General features: G+C 33.9%; 1 protein-coding gene across 2 annotated transcripts; it reads right to left on the reverse strand.

Annotated features, from left to right (window-relative positions):
- Positions 1–2,444: 2,444 nt before the first annotated feature.
- LOC137248877 (uncharacterized) lies at positions 2,445–9,330 on the reverse strand. 2 transcript variants are annotated; one of them, XM_067779837.1, is made up of 6 exons: positions 9,172–9,330; positions 7,987–8,107; positions 7,823–7,915; positions 5,873–6,220; positions 5,620–5,779; positions 2,445–5,502 (listed from the first exon to the last, which is right to left on the reverse strand). In XM_067779837.1, exons 2-6 carry the CDS (start codon positions 8,074–8,076, stop codon positions 5,459–5,461), a joined length of 735 nt encoding a protein of 244 aa, XP_067635938.1. In that variant the 5' UTR covers positions 8,077–8,107; positions 9,172–9,330; the 3' UTR covers positions 2,445–5,458. The 2 variants fall into 2 exon arrangements, with proteins under 2 accessions (XP_067635938.1, XP_067635937.1); XM_067779836.1 differs by having other exon boundaries at positions 2,445–5,554.
- Positions 9,331–25,391: the final 16,061 nt, after the last annotated feature.

Consider the following 25,391-nt stretch of genomic DNA (forward strand, 5'->3'; position numbering starts at 1 on the left):
TCGGATTGTTCAGTCGGTAATGATTTAAGATCATGATACGCTTCTCTAAAATTCATCTCCGGATCTTGTAATCTAAGCTGCATACGATCAATCCTCGTTAAGATTTCATACCAGAAATGAACTCATGCTATGAAACTAAAATTCGTATATTTTGCAACAGAATTGTAGCATCGCTTCTGGTGTCATTTGTGTTGTTAGTGTTCTCTGCTAATGTTCTAAGTGTTCTACTACATTCTCTAGCCCATAGATAATAACGCTAACCGCTTGTATTCTGGCGCTCCATCGTGTTTCAGATTCACGTTTGACATTTTTTGTTAAAGCTTTTTTTAGTAATTCCCATCGCAACGTTGAACGTGAGAAAAATAGAAATATGCTTTTAATTATTCCACAACCTGTCGCAAATGTTCCGGATATATGCATGCATTTTTTAGTAGAGACAATTTTTTCCAAAAATCAGTTATAATAAACATACAAATTATCCAGGAAGTTCTGCTATGCGGACCATTTGGCGCCTCCCTGTGAGTAGCACCACCTGTGAGATGCCCCCCTTGCCCCCACCCCTCACTACGCTACTGAACGGAGGCCCAAGGAATCGAGCAGTTTCAATATGGTTTTACCAAAAAAAAATTCCTATTACAGATTTTTGCTCCACATTACAGACGAATAGATGATTTGTGCTATACACCAGGCAGGGGCCATATATAGAGATCGAAGTTGGGGCAGAGTAACGCGCATATCCTTCGGAAGTGTGTATTCTTCTTCGGCGATGTCTGCAAAGGTGGGAGCCTGACGTTGAAGGAAATCACAGACTCTACGTTCGTGTTGCTGTAGATCATACTACACCAGATCTCGTCATAGTGCTTATGCAGATGTCTTCTTATCTGCCTTGGAGACGAAACTCCATCAATTAATTGTCTTCTGGGATGCCTCGACGCTCAGACGTCTTAAGAAAATATTCCGTGGCAGTTCTATGTGGGAAAATTGGCAGCCCTGCAACTTGCGATGAAAAAACACTACAACTAAATGCGCTGTAAACTGAAAAAGCTTGGGAGTTTCTGATTTTAACAATCAATTTTTAACGTGTGAGTGAGCTGGCAACAGCGCTGCTTGCCGCGCACAATGAAACACATCAACGACCGCGGTTTGTTCATTATCCGTTTCTCCGTCTAAAGCTGCAGACATTGGTGCGTTATCGGTAACGGTAACCGTATCGGTAACCTTATAACAGCTGATTCGGCCAACCTTATGGGAGTCAATGTAATCGATTATTGGTGCCATATCGTAACGCTAAGGTCGTAACCGTATCGTAGAACAGTGCAACCTTTTTCACTTTTAGGATGCCAAAAGTCTAAAAAAAAATGTTCTCCAATCTCAAAAATGTTTTGACATACAACAGATTAATAACCAACTGTTAAGAAAATGTAAAAAACCCAAGATCACCATGATAAGCATTATGAAACTTGGATAATTGAAACAAGTAAAAATCATTTCATTGACTAAAACTATTTTATTTAACATACTTGGGTAGTTTATAACAGCATTGGTAAGTCTCAGCCACGTAGGCATTTTTTTAAATTAATTTTTTTTGTTTTAGACAGCCACTAAAAGTTTGGTAGGCTCACTCAGAAAAAAACAAGAATTTTCGTACTTGAATCAAGTACAAATCAAGAATTTTGGTCACAAAAGTAGGGTAATCCCGATAATTCTCATCCGAAGTACTAAATTCTTATTTCAAGAATTTTTTTTAAGACCGAAAATTCTTCTTTTAAACCCATTTTTGTCCATATTTAAGAATGTTTCGCGGTTTTCAAGAACAAATACTTCTTAAAACAAAACCAAAAATTCTCAAATCAAACTCGTTGGAATCTCAATTTGAATCTTATTTGTTCTTAAATTAAATCCTTCAATTCTAGAATTAAGAATACAATATTTTTAAAACAGGAATATTTCGTTCTTATATTGAACACGAAACGGTCTTGAATCGAAATTTATCGAACTTGCAGCAAGAAAATTTGTTTTTATTTTAAGAAGAATTTTGAATTAAAAGAAGAATATTTATTCTTAAATTAAGTCCTTGAGTTCCTGAAAAGAGAATGTTGTATTCTTAAAACAGGAATAATTCTTTCTTGAATTGAATGCCAAATGGTCTTGAAACAAGATTGAGCGAAGTTGATCCGAGAAAACTTGTTCTTATTTTAAGAATAATTCGGAATTAAAAGCAGAATATTTATTCCTGGATCAAATCCTTGAATTCCTAAAAGAAGATTTTTATATTCTTAAAATAAGAATATTTAATTCTTCAACTGAAGACAAAATACCTTGTAGGAAAAATGAAAACGATGTTTAGTTTTTTAAATTTTTTTATTCACAACAAACTTAGAATTTACATTATCTTGTGCACGTACACATAAAATACAATATATGTGTATACGATTACGCACAAAAATAGGAGCCAAAATTATTATTATATTTATTTTATTCTTATATATTTTCGTTAATACTAAAAGATGCTTTTATGAAAATTATAATAGTTTTTGCAGCTATTTTTTTACACACAGATTTGTATCTATTTACACAAATACTTTTATATATATTTCATTCTAACATATGACTTTACATTATTTGTAGGATATATATGTAAAGGTGGACTTGTGAACTCTTCAATTGGTTTTAGATACATTTTATCAATTAAACAACCTATTTCATAGGACCTTAAATGGCTTTCAAATGTTTTCACTTCTAATTTTTGACATAGTATAAAAGCATTTTCTTCATGTATAACTAAACATTTAATCTTGTACAATTCAAAGCTTATGCGATTTATAGATAAATAGTAGTTCGATGTATATCGTGTTCCCTTAAAAACTAGGTCGTTACAAACATTACATTTTTTTAAATCAATATTCACTAATTCGTTTATTTCATAAGAAAAATCATCTTTGATTAAATTTGACAATATCGTGGTAGAATAAGTTAAAATTGGTTCAATGAATTGATCATGGTCAATTAAAAATGCGGAAAGCTTTAACCCTGCCTTAATTGCTAAAGTATAAGGCGTATTCACTCTTGAGTTTGTGTTATGGCAGTAAATTTTGGCTTCTTTGTGTTTGGCTTCAAACCTCACTGTCCATAAGTACTTTAATGGGCCACATTTTTTTGATTTCTGTTGAATAATGAACAAAGAAGTGATGTTTGGGCTTTAGAGAACCAAAAAGTCTTAGATACATGGTATGATGCTTTTCAACTAATATTTGTAAATTCGTCAAGTCAACACTTACATAACTCGGTTTTAAAATTAAATCAATAATATCTAATAAAATTAAAAGTACTTGCCAATATTCATTGTTTAGAGGTATTAAATCTCCAATCATCAACGGCAAAAAATGTACAAAACAGATTACTTCACTGGCTGTCATTTTTAGGTTGAATGTTTTTAATCTAGAAAAATCCAAAGGTATGGAACAATTTCCAACCTCTGTTTCTCCAAATTGAAAAAGATTCTTTCTGTCATTAATATCATTCAAGGAAAGAATATTTGAATTAATTAAAGCAAGCAGTACGTTACAAACATCGTAAACACATACTCCTTCGTACAAATCATGCATGATATCGAAGCAAAAATTATCCATTACATTGAAATTGTCCAATTTATTAAATACACAAACATTTTTCAATCCCGTTTCTTGAAAATTATTTTCCAATAAATCATTTTCATAACTATTTTCATTTCGTAAAAACTCAGTAACTTCACCAACATCATTTTGCAGTTGTTCTCTAGTTCTTGAACAGGCACGACAATATCTTTTTGAATTGAAAGATTGTACGAACGCCATTATACTGTCACCTACCACTAATCCCATGCTAATGTCTATTCCATCTTCTAAGCGCTTTAGCTCTTCCACCAAATGATGAAAGGGGCGTTCATTCCCATACAATTTTAAATGTGAACTTGAAATAAATGCAGCTGGAAAAATGTATTGAAGCTCGGATAAGAGATATTGCGGCATTGAAGGGAAATTTATATAGCAGCCACAAATTGACAGTGTGTGACTTCCAAGTGGGTTATTGACTTGAAAATCGTCGAAGTATATGACAAATGGAATAACTATGGCGTTACGAAATTTTTGAATTTTATGTTTAAAAATACTTGCATTTATATAATTGCATATACTGCTTTGAAGTAAATTCTCTTGGGTATTTTTTATTGTTTTATCTAAAATTGTTGGAATTTGAAAAATTGATTTAAAAATGAAATCTAAGGGGAGAATACATATATCATAGGATTTGGCACCTAAAGTGGGGTTACTTTGTGAGATTATTGTAGATATTTTTTTATCAATTGAAAACAACTTAGGATGTTCAAAAAGATTAAATTGTTTTAATATATTGAAAAGCCTATACTCACTTCGTATTTCTTCAAAAGGATCCTTACAAAATTGTAAAAGTAATTTAAGCTCAGTAGAGATTTCATTTACATTTAATTGTGCTTCTATTCCTAATGCGATAGAACTGAAAAGTGAGTATATTTTACTTTGTATATTAATTACTTGCTTCCGTGGCATAAAATTTTGATCGTACAAACTTAAAGAAAGTTGCAAAGCCTTTTTTTTCAAATCGTTTATATTTTGAAATACTGACGATTTTTCATTCAATTTCGCATTTAAAATAGTTCCTGCCTGTTCAACAATTTGCGGTTGATGTATCAAAATATTTGAATGGTTTAGATTTACTGATGGCGAAGATATATTTATTTTGTTTGACTTACAATGTAATTTATGTTTGTTTTCTAAATGTTTGCGAAAATAAGAAAAATTTGTAAAAGTTTGATTACAGTTGTTCTGAATACATTGTAGTTTTAACAATTTTCTTGTTAACAAGTGACATTTTTTAAAATGGTTAATCAAAATTGCAGGTTCCGCAAAAGTTTTAAAACATAGAAAGCAAATATACATTTTTTGTTTTTGTTTTAATCACATACAAGCAAATAACACCCTTTTGTTATTTTTTAATCATTCTTAAAAAACTTTAACAGTTTTGCAATCATTTCTTAAAAAATTTTAATAGTGTTAAAACATTGAAAGCAAATATACATTTTTTCTTTGTTATTTTTTTAATCATTCTTCAAAAAGTTTAATAGCGATGTAATATTTGGAGATTTGAAATCATACTTTGTGTGAATTTCGAAAAAAAATTTTTGAAAAAAGAGCCAGGGCTCCTGACAAGCTTGTGGATATTTAGGTTCATTACATGAAAAATTTTAAAACAAGAGTAAGGCTCTCAATGAACGAATTAAACTTAAGCAAGTTATTATCAAAATACACAAAAAACTGCTTATATTGGTATCTGACAGCCCTTCCACGATCAGAATAGTATTTGTTTATTACTGCATTGACTTGTCGTTGGTAATCGCTTAAAGTTGTGAGACGCAAAACTTAACTTTCTTGGGAGTCGACAATAGTTACTTTTTTCGTCTTTTTACCGCTTTCACTTTTGAATCTGGAGCTGGAAGTTAATACTGAATTAAGAAGAATCGTAAACAAATAGTCCTGGATATCTATAAAAAGGAAATACATATATTTAATTTTTATATTGAATGAATATTTTATTGAATATACACACCTTTATTATCTGATGATTTCGCCGTAGATAAAAGTTGCCTGCAATATTCGTTCGTTGTATTTTTCTCGTAGTAACTGAAAATTTTTGTTTTAAATGTCTCCCATTTAGAAAGCAATAAATGTGTTTTTTCTGGATATATAAACTGAAAATCGATTTCAATCTGTAAATTATTAAATGGTAAATCAGTTAAGTATGTAAATGGTTTGCAGACTTATATTTAAACAAACATTTAGAAAAAAAAGAATCATCTTACCAAATCAGCAGCTTGTGCATGTGAAAATTTAGTCCAAGCCTGAAAGAAAGCAGATGGACTCATATTATGTAAATACCGCTGCCTTATCTGAAATGTTTTCTTCCATTTTTCGCATACTTGGACCCAATCCGCACCGTCTCTGTTTAAAGAAGTTTTGTATGCTTCGGAGACTGATTCATCAACTTCTGGAGTTTGGGCAATCGGTTGGGAACAATAATTTTCATCAGGGCTCTCAGACAACTCTAATGAACTTTCAATTTTACGTCGTTTCGATTTTAGGTTTTTGTATTTTGAATACAATTTACCAGAAGTATTGTTTTTTCCTTGCCTTGGAATGAAATAATAATCCTGTAAGACATAATATTAATTAGAAGAAAACTTCATTTAAGCTCAGTTATGAAATCACATATCTGACTTTAATTTTTATTCACCTTAAGAGATAAAATATGCTAGAAAGAAATAATGGCGGTATACGCCTGGTTTATTAATTCGTTAGTTTATTTACTATTTGATTTTTTTATAAAATCAAAGTACCCATAAAAATACTACCGACTATGGAATTAACGAGCCAGTTGCGAAGTCCGCTAATGTTTAACGAAATAACTTCATAACTTCAACAAATCGCAAAAAAACGATTCAAATAAAAGATATGGCAAATCGAATTTTTGACTTTAATTTCCATAACCTACAACGTATCCAAAAATTAAAAAAATCTGAGAAAAAAATGTGTATGTGTTGAGTTCATAATGGAATGATCGATAGGTTTTCAGGTCGCACTTTGGTATACCACGAAATTTTTGAGAAAATTTTGAAACACCCCAATGTATATTGGATATTTTACCTGCACATTAACTTCATTGGGAAAGATTGAACATATTTCTTCTACTATAAAGGGAAAGTCCTTCACTCTGAGACTTATGCGACAGTTACTCACGAACGTACGTACCAAAAACGTGTCAGCTGACACGACCTATCTTATGAGTGTGCAATGTAAACGAAAACTCACCGACGTGCAACGCCCGTACGTACGTAGCCCGGAACGTAGAAATCAAAACAATTTTGATTTTTTCCGTAAGAACGTGTCAGCTAATCGCTCTCTCACTAGACAGAGTTGCCTAGTAAACTTTTGTGCGCTAATTTTTGACCATTTGCAGTTTCATGCAAAAACACCTAATTACATTTTGAAAAATTGTGAAAATAATTCGAAATAATTATGTAAAAGTGTAGATTATAAATATGTAATCTATTTATATTTATTTAATATTAATTCCAGCCTTTTACAACATCAAAAATTAAATTGGAAAAAGTTGATGTTTGCATAAGCATGCATGTAAAATGGTCAATGGCAACAGTGCGCATCTGTAAACAATACACACACAAATATGTTTTGTACATGTACACAGACGCACACATTGATTCCTACGGGCTTGAGGGTTCGGTCAAACGTGTTTCGTATGACAAACGTCCGTACGTACGGCACACGTCGGTGGGTAATTGCCGCTTTATATCATTTCCAATAACCTCTTCCAATATTATGTGAATAAGATCGTCTCTTTGGGCATTTGTGAGGATTTTATTTTTACATTCGGACTGAAGAATATTTTGGCCTCTAACTGAATGTTTTAACAAGCTAGTCAAATCCTGTTGATAGAAATAGGTCAATATACAGCGGAATACAGCTTGTTTTAAAATTATGTAAACGTTTTTCATATTAAAAATTCCTTCGTAAATTTTGCTGTAATCACACTTTTTATAAGTTATGTTTAATCTTCGAGTCGAAAGGGTATTTTTTTGAATGAAAATCTCGAGTTTTAGAAGGTTATGGCCATAACCTTGCAGTGATTCACAAAAGTTACTTTTTAATATGTTCGTATACAATTTTCACAAAAAAAAAAAATACCCAAAGGTTTTAAATTTTAAGTAACAAATTCTTGGGGGGTTTACATTTACCTTTTTGAGGATGTGTTTTGTGTTTTGCCCTGCCGTTTCGAGCCAAGGACCCACATTAGATGGTACAGAAATTGTATCGTCGTCTATTCCATACTACAAAACATAGAAACATTAAGAAATACTTATTTTAAGTGGTAAAAATTAAAACTCCATGTATACAATACCTCTCGTTTCTTCCACATAAAAAGTTTCTCTCGGAATTCAATGCGAAGGCCTAGAGGTGGTATGGCTTCCTTTATGTCTTCACTCCGCATATACTGCAAGATTTCAAAGTAACATGTGCACCTAAAATATATTTAAACGTGTGAAAAGTATCTGTAAGCCTATTTCAAAACTTGTATGCTAAATTTTTTGACAAAGTTTCAAACTTACGACACTATTTAACGTTATTTCGATTTAGTTGATTTTTCAAAACCAACAACACTTCTAAGCCTCCCCAATTTAGGCCTAGCGCTTAATTTATCAAAGTTAAATCGTTGCGTAAATTTAAAACTGTATCGAAAAAGTGGAGGCAGCGATTTAGTTTAGCAACCCCCCGAGTTCGGGGTTTAACTTGGTATCAAATGTATGGGTGTACTACGCAGAAGGACCTCACCGTGGCGGACTTGGCATGGCGTAGCCCAGTGTTATTTTTTATAAGCGCGGCCGAAGGCCGCCTACGCGAAAGGTGTTTCAACTTTTCAAAATGAGTAGTAAAAATATATATTTTCCTTTTTCATTATTAACTGAATGGTGGTAAGGTAATATTTATATTTGTTTTGTTTTTGTTTATGTGGCAGCACAGCTTTGTAATGTCATCAATAATATATATAAATATATGTAAATGTGCATGTTGCTACAAAAGCGCGATTGATTTAATAAAAACATTTATAATAAGTAAAAACAATGCAAAAATTAAATCTGAAATATACAAAAATGCAATTTAAGTTTATCGTTGCCAATTTATATAGATATGTAGGTATGTGGATTAAGGTTTTGAAAGATGTGTAAATTGTAATTTAAAGTACTATAGAAATTTGCTAAATTTGCAAACTTTAACAACAAATAACTTTTAAATTATAAGTTTGTGCACTTTAAAATATATATATTTTGGTGGGGGGGGAGGGGGGGGGGGTGCTATTCTAAAATTTTCCCAAATTGGGCATTAATTTAAAAAATCCGACACATTCACCATCATTTGTATATATTTACATATGCACATATCGCTAAAAATGTAAAACCGCCTATAATTTTTACAGACTTGAGCAGTTTTTCACTTGCACCGACGATATGAATATATAAATATTCATACATGCGTATTCATGCGTAAAAGTTCACTTTAATAAAATAAAAAATAATTAGGTACATACCTGTTAAATACGGCAGAACATCTGGCAAATTAAATTCGTTTAATAGTTTTACCAAACCGTCTGTGTCCGCTTGTTCAATTTCACTCATTATTCTATTTTTTATTTATGGCACAATAAAAACTGAACGCACTTGGCACGCGACAAAAGAAAACTAAAAAATTCCTGCTTCATTCTGCCTTCACTGCGACTTCGCCAATTGCATAAAAACTCAAAGGCAACTACGATTGCTTAAGCCGTGGTTACTCACGAACGTACGTAGAAAAAACGTGTCAGCTGACACGACCTATCTTATGAGTGTGCAATGTAAACGAAAACTCACCGACGTGCAACGCCCGTACGTACGTAGCCCGGAACGTAGAAATCAAAACAATTTTGATTTTTTCCGTAAGAACGTGTCAGCTGATCGCTCTCTCACTAGACAGAGTTGCCTAGTAAACTGTTGTGCGCTAATTTTTGACCGTTTGCAATTTTATGCAAAAACGCCTAATTAAAGTTTGAAAAATTGTGAAAATAATTCGAAATAATTATGTAAAAGTGCTGATTATAAATATTTAATCTATTTATACTTATTTAATAGTATTCCGGCCTTTTACAATATCAAAAATTAAATTGGAAAAAGTTGATGTTTCCATAAGCATACATGCAAAATGGTCAATGGCAACAGTGCTTATCTGTAAACAATACACACACAAATATCTTATGTACATGTACACAGACGCACACATTGATTCCTACGGGCTTGAGAGTTCGGTCAAACGTGCTTCGTACGACAAACGTCCTTACGTACGGCACACGTCGGTGGGTAACTGCCGCATTAGCCGGTAAACGTTTATGAATTCCGTTACTTGCGAGCAGACGCAACCGCATATGAAATATGTATGTATGTATGTAGCTGTGTCGCTGCTTGCAAAATTATACCAACAAAAGTATGCAGTCCAAGCGTCAGATACCCATCAAAAATTTGCTCCATATTTTCATTTGAACAAAAGGTTCACAATATTGGGACGAAAATTTGTTAGGAGCTAATTTGTATGCAAAATTCTTTATATTACACCCAATTTTTGTGTACTGATTTTATCAGGCATAAAATTAAAATCTATCTCTGGAGGAATATATAGCTCCTATTGAAAAAAATGTAAAAATTATATCATTCTTTCAAATACAAATACTGAAAACTAGTGCCAATCTCACAAATTTCGAAGTCTCGAATTAAGTGGGATCAAATTTCAAAACCTATCTCCAAAAAAAAGTTTAAAATCCGGAGCTATGTTCATTTTTTGTTAAGATAGCTCATACAATTTTTAGATGGGTATTTGTATGTACCAATGCCGCTACTTGTAAAATTATAACAACAAGAATACAGATGTGAGTACAGCCGAGCAAAAGCCGAGTGCTAAATTGCCTATCATCTTATTTCAAGAAATTTGGAAACTTATATCAAGAATATTTATTATGTTCTTGATATGAGTACGACTTCGTTTTGTTTTAAGCTCATTTCTTCTTAATATGAGAAGCTTATTCTTATATTAAGACTTCTTCATCTTGATTACTATAATCAAGAATGGAAAAATCTTATTTTAATAATATTTAAGACCGAATCATTTTTAATATTTTAAGAATTAAAAAGGATAGAATTAATCCCAGTCGGACTTATTTTTAGAATGCGGTTTTTTTCTGAGTGCTTAGAAAATTTTTCGTTTACAATAGAATTCTATTGAACGAATACATACATATTAAAGGGAATTTCATATAGTTTTAGATAAAAAAACAAACCATTGCGAAATTTTGCGTTTTTCTTTGTAATCGCCAACTTAATGTCTCTATGCCCTCGCTCACGTATGAAGCGCAGTGACCTAACAATGGAATGTCCTCAATTCAAGTCTACAATACTAGATCCCAAAAAAAACAGTTATACCTGAAATGGTAAAATCCCAGAAAAACGAAACTTGTGCACTGAATAGCCTTCATTGTTTGTCATATGAGTTTTCCCATAGTTAACGAGTTGTGCACTTATCCCATCAACTTATGTTATGTATGCACGCCTACCTGAGGGTCGTCTATTATGGGTGCTACTTCTAAGTAACTGAGTGCTTCGGGAATATACATATGTATGTATAATCACATAAACGTCTACCTAACGTTCTGTCGCCATATACATCATCGCAAGAGTGCTACATATGTGGGGCTTCTCCAAAAGATATGAACAATATGTGAGCCCTGTCAGAGCGAAATGTTGACAAAAGCATGCTTGCTTTCGGAATTTCCCCTTTACGTTCTTGGAAACGATGCATGGAATGTATGTTACACATCGCTTATCGAATAGAAATGAGGACCTGGTGTGTGCGGGGTGAAGAAAACAAGGAAAAGACGAAAAAGAAGAAAGAGCATATCCAAAATAGATTCAGGAAAGAAGTTGGTATTTTGATTGATATGCCAAAGAAAAAACCGGCATCACATATGATGACAACACTGCGAGAAAATTCTTTGGAGATCCTGAAATAACATCAGATATAACCGGCATAAACACTAATATTTTGAAAAGGTTTCGTACAATAATTTCATGCATAGGATGTGGGTTTCAAATAAATTCTGAAGCTTTTGACCACTATGTGACAGAGACAAGGGTACTATATTTATCGGAATATGTTTGGTACAATATGTCAGTGAGCGTACATAAAATTCTGTTTCATGAAAAGAGTATAATCGTGTCTGCTATTCTTCCTATTGGTCAACTTTCGGAAGGAGAGTCCAGAAACAAAGATGCACGAAACTATCGTGAACTTTTCACTACAAAAAAGTCAAGAATTTGTAATAACTTCGATTTGCTGCAAAGATTGCTGATATCGCCAGACCCGTTCATAAACAGTTTGCGGAAAACCCCTAGGTCAAAGCGGCGAGCATTAACGAGTGAAGTTATTGGCTTATTATCTGAACTAGAGCATGTCGACGATATTGACTCCGACTAACTTTATACCAGTTAAAATATCACTTTTAATATATAAGTATGTATTTCGATTCAGTTTTTACAAATATATCTACCTATGTTGTGTTTGACTTTGAAAATAAATTTTTTTAAATATTAATTAAAAGCCTCTAAGCTAAAGTTAAGAAATATAAACAATTTTTATTTATATTGGCACTGGAAAATGCTTTTAAAGTAGAAAATATGATTATGTGAAATTTCGCGTTATATGAGAGCAAGGAGAAAAAGTTGGCGGATCATGCCCATTTTTATTCTCAAATCAGATTTAGGTATCTGCAACCACACTGCAAAATTTCAAATGAATTGCTCCATTGGTTTGGCTGTTATTAATTTTGGCATCCCAAAAGTGAAAAAAAGTTACACTGTGCGTAGCCAACCAATTGGTTTTTGGTTTCTCGCCATATCCATAACCTAAAAATATTTGAGTTGGTGAATTTAATAACTTTTTGTAGATTTTATTCATTGTTTTGGATACGTTACGACTAAGAGACTTAATTTTTGTGGAATATGTTTGTAATTTTTTGCGTTTTCTTCATTTTTATAAAATGTTCACGATTTTTAGGTTAAGGTACCATTAATGGATCACAATGTATCGTATGGGGTTACGTTAAGGATACGACTACAGCGATACGACAAACGGCACCAATGACTCCGCTTTGACACTAGCCCTATAGTAGCGACGCCAACGATCTACAACGAAGACGAAATTGTAATAGAAGAAAAGCCGTTTATTCCGTCAAGTGACCCTGCACTGTGGCAATTAACGATGAATTACGAGATTATACTGTTAATAAAGGATTGCAACAAAATGAAGAATTAGATTTTTCTAGATCGGAAAGACAGTATAAAAATCAAAAAAGATTTCTGTCGAAAAATATTTTTGAGATAAAGCTTGTTAATGGCGAAATTGTGAACAGAAGCTGGTTAGTATACTCAGAATCCACAGGTCGTGTGTTTTGTGGTGCTTGCAAATTATATGGAGGAACATCCGTATTTGCCAAAAGTGGATTTAATGACTGGAAAAATTCTAACTTAATAACTGATCACGACAATTCTCCGGATCATCGTAAATGTTTGGGAAAATATGTATGTAGAGGAAAACTTTTACAACGATTGGATACGCAAATATTCAAACAATATAATGAAGAAATAACTTATTGGCGAAATGTATCACTGCGTGTAGAAACAATTAAGTTTTTAGCTTCTCGTGGGCTTCCATTTCACGGTCAAAATAAAATGATTGGATATGCACTAAACGGAAATTTCCTTGGATGTATTGAGCTTATATCTAAATTTGATCCTTTCATGGCTGAACATTTGGTGAGATTTGGAAAAAAAAAAAACAGAGGTTATCCATCGTACTTGTCATCCACTATAACTGATGAATTTATCTTACTTCTCGCTGACGAAGTTTTACTTTCGATTAAATAAGAAATAAAAAAAGCAAAATATTATACGATTAGCATTGATTCTACTCCAGATATTTCACACACCGATCAGTTGACATTTATAATTCGTTACATTTTACCTAACGGAGAACCTGTTGAACGATTTATTACATTTTTACCCAATTGCGGTCATTCTTGGAACAATTGATAACACTTTGGAACTGGATATAAAAGACTGTCGTGGCTAAAGTTATGATAATGCTAACAATATTTCTGGTCAATACAAAGGTCTTCAGTCAAGAATTAAATCCTCTGGCTACTTTTGTTCCTTGTGCAGCGCATTCTCTCCATCTCGTGGGATCGGCGGAAAGTAGTGCTGAGGCAACTGCTTTTTTACACTGGAACAACAACTATACAATTTTTGTCTGCATCTACAAGCAGATGACAAATTTTGTTATCCAAATTTGATGAAGAATCGGCGGTACTAAAAAATCTATCAAAAACTCTGTGGAGTGCGCGAGCAGATGCAGCTAAAGCCTTATACAGTTCATACAAACAAGTTCTGGAAGCATTTAACTATATATGTGAAGATGTAAATCAAAGTAAAGAGACCAAAATAGAAGCAAAAGCAATGTTAGAAAAAATGAAAACTCTAGAATTTACAATAATGTTGTGCTTTTGGAACTCTGTGCTCGTAAGATTTCAAATCGTTAGTGTACAGCTACAAGCAAGTTTAGTTGATTTGTCTAATGTTGTTACTCTTTATGAGACATTACATGCTTATCTTGATACGTTGCGTAACGAAAAAGAGTTCGAAAATTTTGAATCAGAGGCAATCAAGAGATGTGAAGTGACCACATACAAAAAAGATGTAAGAAGAAGAAAGAAACCAAAATTTCATTTTGAGGAATTGAAGACTGAGCACATTGAGTTAGAAGGGAGACGATCTTTAATCATTGATAAATATTATGCACCGATTGATTGTCTTAAAGTGCACTTACAAAACCGGCAAATTATTTATAATACGGTAAACATAAAATTTGTTTTCTTATGGAAATTGCATGAACTAGATGACAGTGAATTTATTAGAAGCAAAGCAAATGAGTTAAAACAACTATATGCCATTGATTTAGAAGAAACCTTTGCAGAAGAATGCGTCCATTTGGCGCAGTTTTTAAAATATGACATCGAGGCCGAGCATTCTATTTCTGCGAGAACACGTAAGGGTTTCTTACAGTTAACAAAAAGTTTTAATATTTCATGCATGTTCCCGAATGTGGAGATAATATTAAGAATTTTTTTTGGCAATGAGTGTTACCAACTGCAGCGGTGAAAGGTCATTTTCAGCACTTAAAAGAGTAAAAAATTACTTGCGCTCCACGCTCCGGCAGCAAAAACTTACAGCGCTCTCGCTAATGTACATAGAAAGTGATTTTTTACAAACAATTAAATTTGAAAAAATTGTAGAAAGATTTGCAAACGCTAAAGTACGAAGAAAGACTTTTGTATAAGCTTATAACAATTACTATAATTTTCAAATAAATCAATAATCAGCAGACCTGTAAAGTACTGAGTACATACTTGTACTAGTACCAAATAAGTACAAGTACTCAAGTACTTCAAATCTAAGTACAAAGTATAAGTACTACAGTACTTGTACTTCGAATCCGAAAGTACAAGTAAATATACTTACCAAAATTTTGCAAGTAACCGAAAGTACCTTTTCTGATAAAATATGTCAGTTTGATTCATAAATGGAAAATCAAAATACGAGTAAAATACATATTAAAAAGCAAAAAGAAGTAAAACAACATATTAAATAAGTATAAATTGTACAACAGCTAACCATTTTAAAGTAGTTTTGTGTTTGCCTTCATTAGTACTAGTTTTTCTAACGAAAAGTCAGTCCTTTATTGTTTTCTAGGACTATAAACAATGCCTGCTAAAGAAAATAAACGCTCTACTGCGTCGGAGGAAGCTAAGGGCGTATTCATTTTGTGGGATAGGTCCTTCATAAGAGGATAACTCTGAAGCATATTGAAATCTATTGATGTATTGATGTATCATTAGATACATATAAAACTCTTCTTCAACCATTTTGTGGTGATCGTAAGTGTGCTGGTTGATCCGTTTAAACCGTTCAATACTTATCAAAGTACTTCGAAAGTACTTACAAGTACTTTACTTGTACTTCAACAATTCAAGTACAAGTACTTCAATACTTGTACTCATTTTTCGAAGTACTGAGGTACTGATACTTGTACTGGTACTTTTTCTTTACAGCTCTGCTAATCAGTTGCAAAAATGTTTCACTTGTATGATGCCTGCCTCTCATCTTTTTTACATGATGGGGGCGTCCTGATTATTAACCTAGGGCTGTCAGTACTCTTGATCAGGCGCTGCAAGGGATATAAATGTTTATTTTGCATCATAGTTTTCGTTTGTTGATTCCAGTCTGCATTCGCAGAGCCATGAAGCTGCCGGACAAAACTAAGTTCCCCCTCTAAACCTTTGTGCAAGAAAACCTCACTACGCCACTGATACTTTACAAATATTTCTCACAATATTTACATGTACGGATAGTCAGTGGTTAAAGCAATCGACTATGAAGTTGAGGACATGGATTCGAGATCCACTGCGTGCTTTGCACACAGAGTATATTAACTTTTGTAGCATAGCGGTTGATCGTAACGGCATAAACGCATTGAGATAAACAAAGACATCCACACATCAAAATGCTCAGGATGAAAAAAGGAATTGATTTAGCCATGTACGTCCGTCCGTCTGTCCGTTCGTCCTTCTGCGCACACGATAACATGAGTAAATATTGAGACATTTTATGGATATTTGGTAAATGGGTTTCCTGGCACTCATCTCACATCACTATTTAAAATTAGCGAAATCGGATCGTTAAAAGACCACGCCCACTTTTATCTAAAAGATATTTAAAAGGGTCGTAGCTAGAATAATAAGATATATCTTAGCGAAAAAGAGTTTTGTATCAATGATATTTCACTTACCAAGTTTTATTGGAAGAGGAAATCGGGAGACATTTTTTAGAATTGGTGATGCCAGGTAGTGTTTTCTTTGTAGAACTAGGGAACCTTTTTGTCTAGATAGGCTTGCATTTTTACTTGATCTAAGTATAAATAATAGTACATGCGGATTGTTCCTTCATAATATCTGCAAGGCTCGCCGGATACTGTGCAGTTTATAATTGCAGTTTATAACCCGTCATTTACTTAAAAATATAATATGAATAAAAGGGCGCGAGAGTTTGAGTGTACAAATGATCCAGATATGTTCTGTTTCATCTGCGGTCAATTTATCGTTAAAAGGATGCGACGTGTGTTTTCAAATCCGTTGAAAGTTACATACAATAAGTATTTTGGAATTAAGCCTAAAAACCTTGGACACTGAATACTGTGTGCACCACATGTCGAATCGAATTGATTTTTTTCGGAAACCGGAACCAAAAGCTGCGTTGTAAAAATTAGGAATTTGTTCCCTTTTAATGCATAGCTTAATAATTTCTGAAACTATCAATTTAGGCGACATATGAAATTTATTAAAGCAATGAAGTGGAGGAACCAACTTGCCATTCAACAGACTGCTATATTTGTACTACAAAAGTACTTGGGGTTGGAAAGTCAAGAAAAGTAGCCTATGCGAGCGTATCTACAGTGTCATTACCAGAACTAAATTCAACGGAAGCTACATTGTCAGAATCAAATTTAACTTTAGTTCCGGCTCCAGTTTCATTGTCAACAGCAGTATCTGATTAAGCGGCATCATGTTGTACTGTATTTGAAACGGAAAACGAAAGAAACTCTTTGTCACAAGCACAACTCAATGGTTCGATAAGAGATTTGGTATTGTCAAAGGAAAAGGCCGAAATACACGTCTCTCGTATGCAACAATTTAAATTTGTTTCATTCGATGTTGAGGTAACATATAGAACTCCACGAACAATTTTCCAAGTACTATACGAAAAAGGACAGTATTTGTTACTGCAAAGACATTGCTGGTCTATTCAAACAGTTTGGTGAACCATATGATTCAAAAGAGTGGCGATTGTTCAATAAATTAAGTTTAAAGGCCGTATTATTGAATATTGGCATCCAAAAGCCATCAATACCGATCGCGCATGCAGTAAATACGAAGGAAACGCATGAGATAATGCAAAAATTGCTCAAATTAATCAAATACGAAGAACATGATTGGAAAATATGTGGCGATCTTAAAGTCGTTGGAATGATATGTGGTCTACAAAGTGGATACACAAAATTCTGTTGCTTTCTATGCAAATGGGATAGCCGAGCTCGTCAAGACCACTACATCATAATGGATTGGCCAGAACGAATCGAGTTTCAAGTTGGGGTGGATAACATAAAATAATCCCACTTATAAAGAAGAAAAAAATAATTCTACCTCCGCTCCACATCAAGCTCGGCCTTATCAAAAACTTTGTCAAGGCTTTGGACAAAGAAGGCGAAGCTTTTCATCATTTGAAAACAATCTTTCCAGAGATTTCAGAAGCAAAAATAAAGGAAGGGATTTTTGTGGGACCGCAAATAAGGAAAATGATGACCAATAACCATTTCAAAGAACTATTGTCACCAGTGGAGGCAGCAGAGGGGGATTCTTTTGAAAAGGTCGTTACTTCTTTTTTAGGCAAACACAAAAGTCCTAACTACGAGATGATAGTGAACCACTTAATCAAAAACTATGCGGAAATGGGTAAATAAAAAAACATATTTAAGACCGTTTTCTCAGTTAACTTTAAAACCTATCTGCCCGATAAACAAAAAATTTGTATGAAAATTTTTAAATTTACATGAGAATAATATATGGGCAAATCCCAAAAACTTTTACTTTCTTCGATACCCGGGTTTTACACACGGGCAAAAAGCTTAAGGGCAGAAAAAAGTACAAGGACAATAAGTTTGACCTTTTGACTATCCCATCTTATGATTTAAAAAATCAAGAAAGTTGATAGTAAGTTTTTGCAGAACTTCAAAACGTAAAATACGTCGATTTTTACACTTTTTCAAGTGATACCCTTGACTTTTTTTTTTAATTTTTTCGATACAGTTTTGAAGCATCGCTGAAACGCTATGGAATTTAAACTGAATTTTGTTTTTGAGACGGAGATTCTAAAAGTATGAGCAAAATTAATGTGCCCCTCCAATACTCAAAACTACCATCAATCAAAGTAGCGATACTTTTGTTTTTTTTTTTTTGTCATTTTCAATATTGACACTTTTTTTCTTATAGCTTTTGAGGCAACTGAGTATTGAAATTTGGATTACGCACTATAGTAGCCTATCAGGGACTAAAAATACCTGGGGATTCAAATTCGATGTGCCTCTTTCAGTTTTGAAGGTAGAGGCAGAAAAGTGGAGGCACTTGGTTGCGTAAATTTTTTTCAGGAGCATGTTTTTTTGTGGGCACAGCTACAATTTGACTTTTATCACTTCATACCCTTTTGTTAATTTTTTCTCTACACCACAGTGGTATACCATCAATTGCCTCATCTTGGAATATTCACGCAAGGAAAGTTATTGATGTGTGTACATGGGGCAAATATACGAAAATTCCGACAAAAATTGACAATCGTCAAAAAGTGTAGAAAAAAATTTTTTTAAACCAGGTTTTATTTAAAAGTAAATGAAAAGGAACACAAATTTGGTACAAAAATTAAAAAAAAAAAAATAAAATGTTCAACACTTTTTGACGATTGCCATTTTTTGGCGAAAAATTCGTATATTTGCCCCATGTAGAAACATCAATAACCTCCCTTGCGTGAATATTCCCAGATGAGGCAATTGATGGTATACTACCGTGGTGTAGAGAAAAAATTTACAAACGGGTATGAAAAATTTGACAGTTACCCGTTTTCATATTTTTGCCAATATCTCTAAAACCGGGTTAAGAAGTGTTTAAATAAGTAAAAAAATTTAAGGATTTTCGGGTTTATATTTTTATCAATATCTCCAAAACCGGATCTCGGGTATCAAAACTTTTTTACCTGAACATACTTCGTTCACATATCTATATGTTTTTAAAGTTTCAAAAGAATCGGTGGAAAGGTCTTAAAATAAATGTGTTGCAAACTTTGCAGTAAAAAATATTTGGCGGTTATTCGGTTTTATATTTTTACCGATATCTACAAAACCGGGTCTCGTGTATCAAACAAATTTTACATAGCTAACGGCTGCATATATCTCCATATTTTGTTAAAATTTCGATATAATCGGTCCAGCAGTGTTGAAATAAATGTATATTTAACATTGCGACCTCAATTTATATATATTTTGCTCGATCTTTTGACTATAACTTTTTGAGGCATCAGTGGCGTACCTAGAATATTGAGCGCCCGGGGCAATGGATGATTTCCCGCCCCCTACCCATATATTGTTTTACATGTTTCTCATTTTACAAACTCCGTAGACTAAGTTCCGTAAGACATTTCCAGATAATTTTTTACAATTTTCATGCTTTATTTCATTATCAATAAACAATACTTTCAATAGTTTTGAACTGTTTGATATTCTCTCGTGGCCACAAAGTTACATAATATTGTGATACAGTGAGGTATTGTTAACATGTGAATTGCGCTTTGCCAGTGATTTGAATTTTAAAACAAGGGCGCGCTTCGTATCAAATCACAAATTTCTTCGTGACTTCTGGTATTACCAGTAATGTTTTATATTTCTTCGACAACAAAGTCTGTGACGAATCTGAAGAGTCGCCTGAAAAATGAGGTTATCTTATTCATAACGCGACAGCGATGGGTTCCGGCAGCCGTTCTTTTTACATTATGGGTGATGAGGGGCTGATGTTGGAACTAATTACTCTGCTGTTTTATATTATGAACTAACATAACCTGCATTTTTAGGTGGTATTTCAAGCTCGTTACAAGCTAGTTGTAGATAAAATATATTTCTCTCTTTGGAACTTTGCAATTTTTTTAGATAGTTTTTCTTATCATTAATAACATAATATTGTGACGAATATTAGCAACACTAAGGGATACTATCATCTCTAAGCCAACACTAAGCAGTAACTTGTATGCACATCAATAAATCAATCATTATGGCTATACATGTGTCCATACAAGCAGCGGAGAGTAACGCACAAACACATGCATATATCTGAGATACTCCCAAAAGTATGCAATCATTTGTGCAAGAATCACTCACATATGCACGCGCATGGGCTGTGAGAGAAGTTATAAAATCGTGCATCTGTAGTTGATAGCTGAGAAATGTATAGCTGTTAACTAACTAGTAAATTCTAGAAGCGCCTAGAAATATGTCAACGAGGAAATCAAGCAGTATAAAATCAGGAACAGTCGAGGCACGACAATTCAGTTTGATTTAAGCACGCTATCTGTCGAGCAGTAGAAGTGTTATTAATAATGGCCATTTTGAATTATTGAATAGTGGAGTTATTTATTCAACAGTTTAGTGATTCGAACGTTAGTAGAAGGTTGCAAATAAGAGGAATTGCACTAAATTCGTTACAATATGATGAATAATTTCGATGTGTTTTGGTTTCAGATAAATCTAATAAAAGCAGAATAAAATGAAGAGGAATAAACCCAGTGGTGCGGAGTTTCGAAAAATGAAAAAGCAGAAACTGCAGAATTCTGCGAGGACAAAAAACTTGATGGAAGCTTTCATTAAAAAGGGAACCATTGCACAAAGTCCTACTTCTTCGAGTGAGAACTCGACTTCAGCTGAGAAAACTGGCATCGAATTCGATAAGGATGCAGATGAAGTCAATAAGAATATTGAAGAAAAATCGGAGAAACATTTTTCAAACGTATGTGGAACCAGCGATGCACATGATATTTCCTCACATCTCCCTGAAGATAATATTCCTTGGCGTGATCCTGCAAATGATGTTAACTGATGTGATCCTGAAGAAGACGTCGCTCTTTTGTTTTTTTGGGCAGAAATTCTCATATCATTTGATAGGGTACAGAAACGGTTACAAGAAAAAGGGATCAGTTTCACTCATGTACTGGGACAACTGCAGATATTGACAGACAAACTGAATGATTGGAGAATTGACTTGTGCGACCGTGCTATTTGCAAGGCTAAAGAAAAATGTAACGAGTGTGGTGTGAGTAACATCAAGAGAATTCGAAAAAAGCGAAATATGCCAGGAGAGACATTTGAAGATGCTGTATTGAATTCAGAAGAAGAAATGCGACGATCTTTGATTGAAATTTTGGATAAACTTTCGATGGAAATATCTACACGTTTCACAAATTTGAAGAAGCTCGAAGAACGTTTTGGCTTTATTTGTGACTTTGAAAAAATAATACATCTTCCCAGAGACTCATACAAAGATAAGCTTCTCAAAATAAAAGAAAAATGCCAGAAACTTGCAGTGTTTTATCCAGAAGACTTACACAACGAAGAATTGTTCAACGATATTCAAGACGTCCTACTTCTACTAAAAAGAGCGAAGAAAAACGAAGAGGAAATTGGATTCTCGCCTGAACAACTTCTGTTATATATTTCGTCAATGGTACGAGAAGCTTACAAGACATTAGCGACAGCTTTGCAAATATTACTAACAATATCTGTTTCAGTTGCTTCCTGTGAAAGATCATTCAGCAAACTCAAATTGATTTTATCTTACTTGGGATCAACCATGAGTCAAAGTAGATTAACAAATCTTGCAATTATTTCGATCGAAAATGAAACTGCTGCAATGTTGGATGACAAGGATATAATATGTAGCTTTGCAGAGATTAAAGCTAGAAAAGTAAACTTTTGTGTTTTTTTAATTGTGTAAGAGAAAAAAATTTAAGATTGTAATATTTCAAGATATCATACATCAGATAAAAGATTCATTTTCCATTAAAAATTGAGATCCAATGTTGATGTAATATTTCTATGAATGTAAAACACGATTTTTCAGTAATAAAAAAATTTGGTGTAAAAAATTGTTTGCGAGTGTCATTTCTTCATCTTACGGAACAGCGAAAGTCGTTTTGCCGCCCCCAAATCATTGCGCCCGGGGCGATTTCGCGGATTTCCCCATATAGCCCTAAGTCTGAATTCATCGTCCAGTTCCGAACAAACATGAAGGAGAAAAATGTAAACAAAAAATGTGTTCTGAATTGAAAGATAAATCCAGCCTAAGAACTACTGTTGGTTTCTCATAAGACAAACCGATCCTAATCTAAATAAGCGTCAAAACAAGACACATAACTTTTTGAATTATAAAATAAGATCATAGAGTTAAGACAGAATCATATGTACATATGTTATTATTTGTAGGGGTAGTTAAGTTTTACTATGTGGATATATTTATTTGAATGCTTATAACTTTTGTATTAGTTCATCGATTTTGTTGAATGAAAGCTTATTTTTTTGTAATAAAACAGAGCTTAGAGAGAAAAAAAAATCTGCAAAAAAATAAAAAGTTTTCGAGATCCTTCCTCGCAAAGTAGAAATTTTTTTTATATTATTACAAAAAAAATTTGAAAAATCCGTAATGATTGTTCGTTATCTTTGAATCTGCAGGGTCTAGCAAATTTTATTGCCTTTTAAAAGCTTCAAACCGTTTTGGAATTGCTCAATTCGTTCTTGAGATATATATGATTAAGTGGACCCAATTTTTTTTTTTTTTTGGAAAAAACCGTTATTCGTAAATATCTCAAAAACGATACCATAGAATTAAAATGATTTTCGGAATCAGGGGGTGATTTTACATAGGAATTTCATAATGGCGTCTCTGGTGCATTTTGAGTGTAAACCAGTGTAATTAGGTAGGGGGCAGAAGCATGGACCATGACAACAGCAGATGAAGCGGTTTGGAAGTGTTCGAGAGAAAATTTCTTCGAAATATTTATGGACCTCTACGCGTTGGCGATGGCGAGTACCGAAGAAGATTTAATGATGAGCTGTACGAGCTATACGCAGACATCAACATAGTCCAGCGAATTAAAACGCAGCGGCTGTGCTGGCTAGGCCATGTTATGCGAATGAATGATGATGCTCCGGCCAAGAAAGTGTTTCTATCGGAACCCGCCTATGGAAGCAGAGGTAGAGGGCGGCACCCACTCCGTTTGAAGGACCAGGTGGAAAACGATTTAAACTCCCTTAGTGTGACCAATTGGCGCCGGTTGGCGGAGCGAAGGAGCGACTGGCGCGCCTTGCTGGATGGCCATAACCGTTTAGACGGTTAAGCGCCAATTAAGTAAGTAAGTAAGTCATATATAAGACCAACTTAACCTTAATAAGGTTATGGCACGCCTCACGTTTTTAGAAATTTCACGCGCCCGACGCTTTTATTTAATTGTCTGATCAACGCTCTAGATTGATGAGGAGTGTGATGACTAATACCTGGGACCTACCTAATTATTTTCTAGCTTTTAGTATTATTTTTACTTAATGTAAGTATTGTTTTCAATACAACCGTTTCGCTTCAAATTTTTTTAAATTAATTTATTAATTTTTCCTACAATCAGAAAGGATGGGACCTACTTGTTTTATGTCGATCCGAACGGCATCTGGAATGCAGTTGAGTTTTCACTGAGAGCTTTTCATGGCAGAAATACACTCGGAGCCAAGGGGTGACCCCGCTTAGAAAAAGTGTCTTCTAATTGAAAAACCTTATTTCTAAAATTTTGATGTTGCTTTGCCCGGGGCGTCAACCCAGTATTCTCGGTGTGGTATGCGGAGCACGCTACCATCACACCACGGTGGCCTCCAAATTTACTCAAGCTATAATGAGCCGCGCGGTTAAAAAATTTGTTTACGTTCAACTTAAATTTTGAAGTATTTTTATTTTGTCAATTTTCGCAAATGTAAAAGAAACGCTTTTCCTTATTTTTTATTGCTACCACCCAATAATGAATAAATGATCATTTTGCAGGTCTTGGAGCACCGGGCGTTGTGAATGGACGACTTTGTGCGATCGTAGAAATTAGGTTAGATCATGTATTTAAGTTGCGGTTTGTATATGTAGACTAGAAGACCCGGCAGACGTTGTCCTGCCCTAAATTGGGCCAATCTGCATATATTTTAATAAGCTTTTTCCGTCTGACTCTGCCTCTTCACTTTTTCCTAATCCTTTTATTCACTCCTCCCTCCGTCTTTTTCGCTTCATCTATCTCCATCTTCGTCTCATTCTATCTCTTTCTCAATCTCCTTCTCTCTTTTCTCTTCTCTCAATTTCTTCTCATTCTTCTGCATCCCTTATTGTCTGTCGCAGAAGGTGGTATGTATTTTATTCCAGTCCCAATCCCAGTGCCATTCCGAGTCTCAGTCCCAGTCCTAGTCCTAATCTCAGTCCCAGTCCGTCTCTGGACAATATATTACTCTGTACTAAAGCACTCATCAACAGATTTCATTTGATATCCATATTGTATAAACACTGTCTAGACATTCACTGGCCCACGTTTTGGCCTATATCTCGAGACCTTAGTCACCCAGGGGTATGAAAATTACCCTCTGCTAAAGCACTCATCCACAGCTTTCATTTGATATCCATATTCTATAAACCCATTCTAGGGGTACCCGGGTCCACGTTTTGGCCTATATCTCGAGACCCTAGTCACCCAGGGGTATGAAAATTACCCTCTAATAAAGCACTCATCAACAGCTTTCATTTGATATCCACATTCTATAAACAGAAGTCAGTTACAATACATAACTAAAAGGGGAGAAAAACTCCGATAGGTGGTGCACGGATCGAGATATTTAGAAATCTCGTCCGAATTTGGAAAATTTTGCGGTTGAGTTTCAATACTTAGCATTCAAAATTTTACTTAGTGTGCCACGGATAGAGATACTTAGAGATATTTAGAAAATACATACATA

This window comes from Eurosta solidaginis, chromosome 4 (genome assembly GCF_040869045.1).
Source record: "Eurosta solidaginis isolate ZX-2024a chromosome 4, ASM4086904v1, whole genome shotgun sequence".
In the NCBI taxonomy this organism is placed as follows: Eukaryota; Metazoa; Arthropoda; class Insecta; order Diptera; family Tephritidae; genus Eurosta; species Eurosta solidaginis.

Bases quoted from the DNA above. Each gene is read 5' to 3' on its own strand.
- LOC137248877 (XM_067779836.1), bottom strand. From the start codon at position 8,076: ATGCGGAGTGAAGACATAAAGGAAGCCATACCACCTCTAGGCCTTCGC. The intron at 6,221-7,822 runs GTAAATGTAAAC...TATGTCTTACAG, and splicing joins CAAAACACATCCTCAAAAAG to GATTATTATTTCATTCCAAG. The intron at 5,780-5,872 runs GTAAGATGATTC...AATAATTTACAG, and splicing joins ATGCACAAGCTGCTGATTTG to ATTGAAATCGATTTTCAGTT.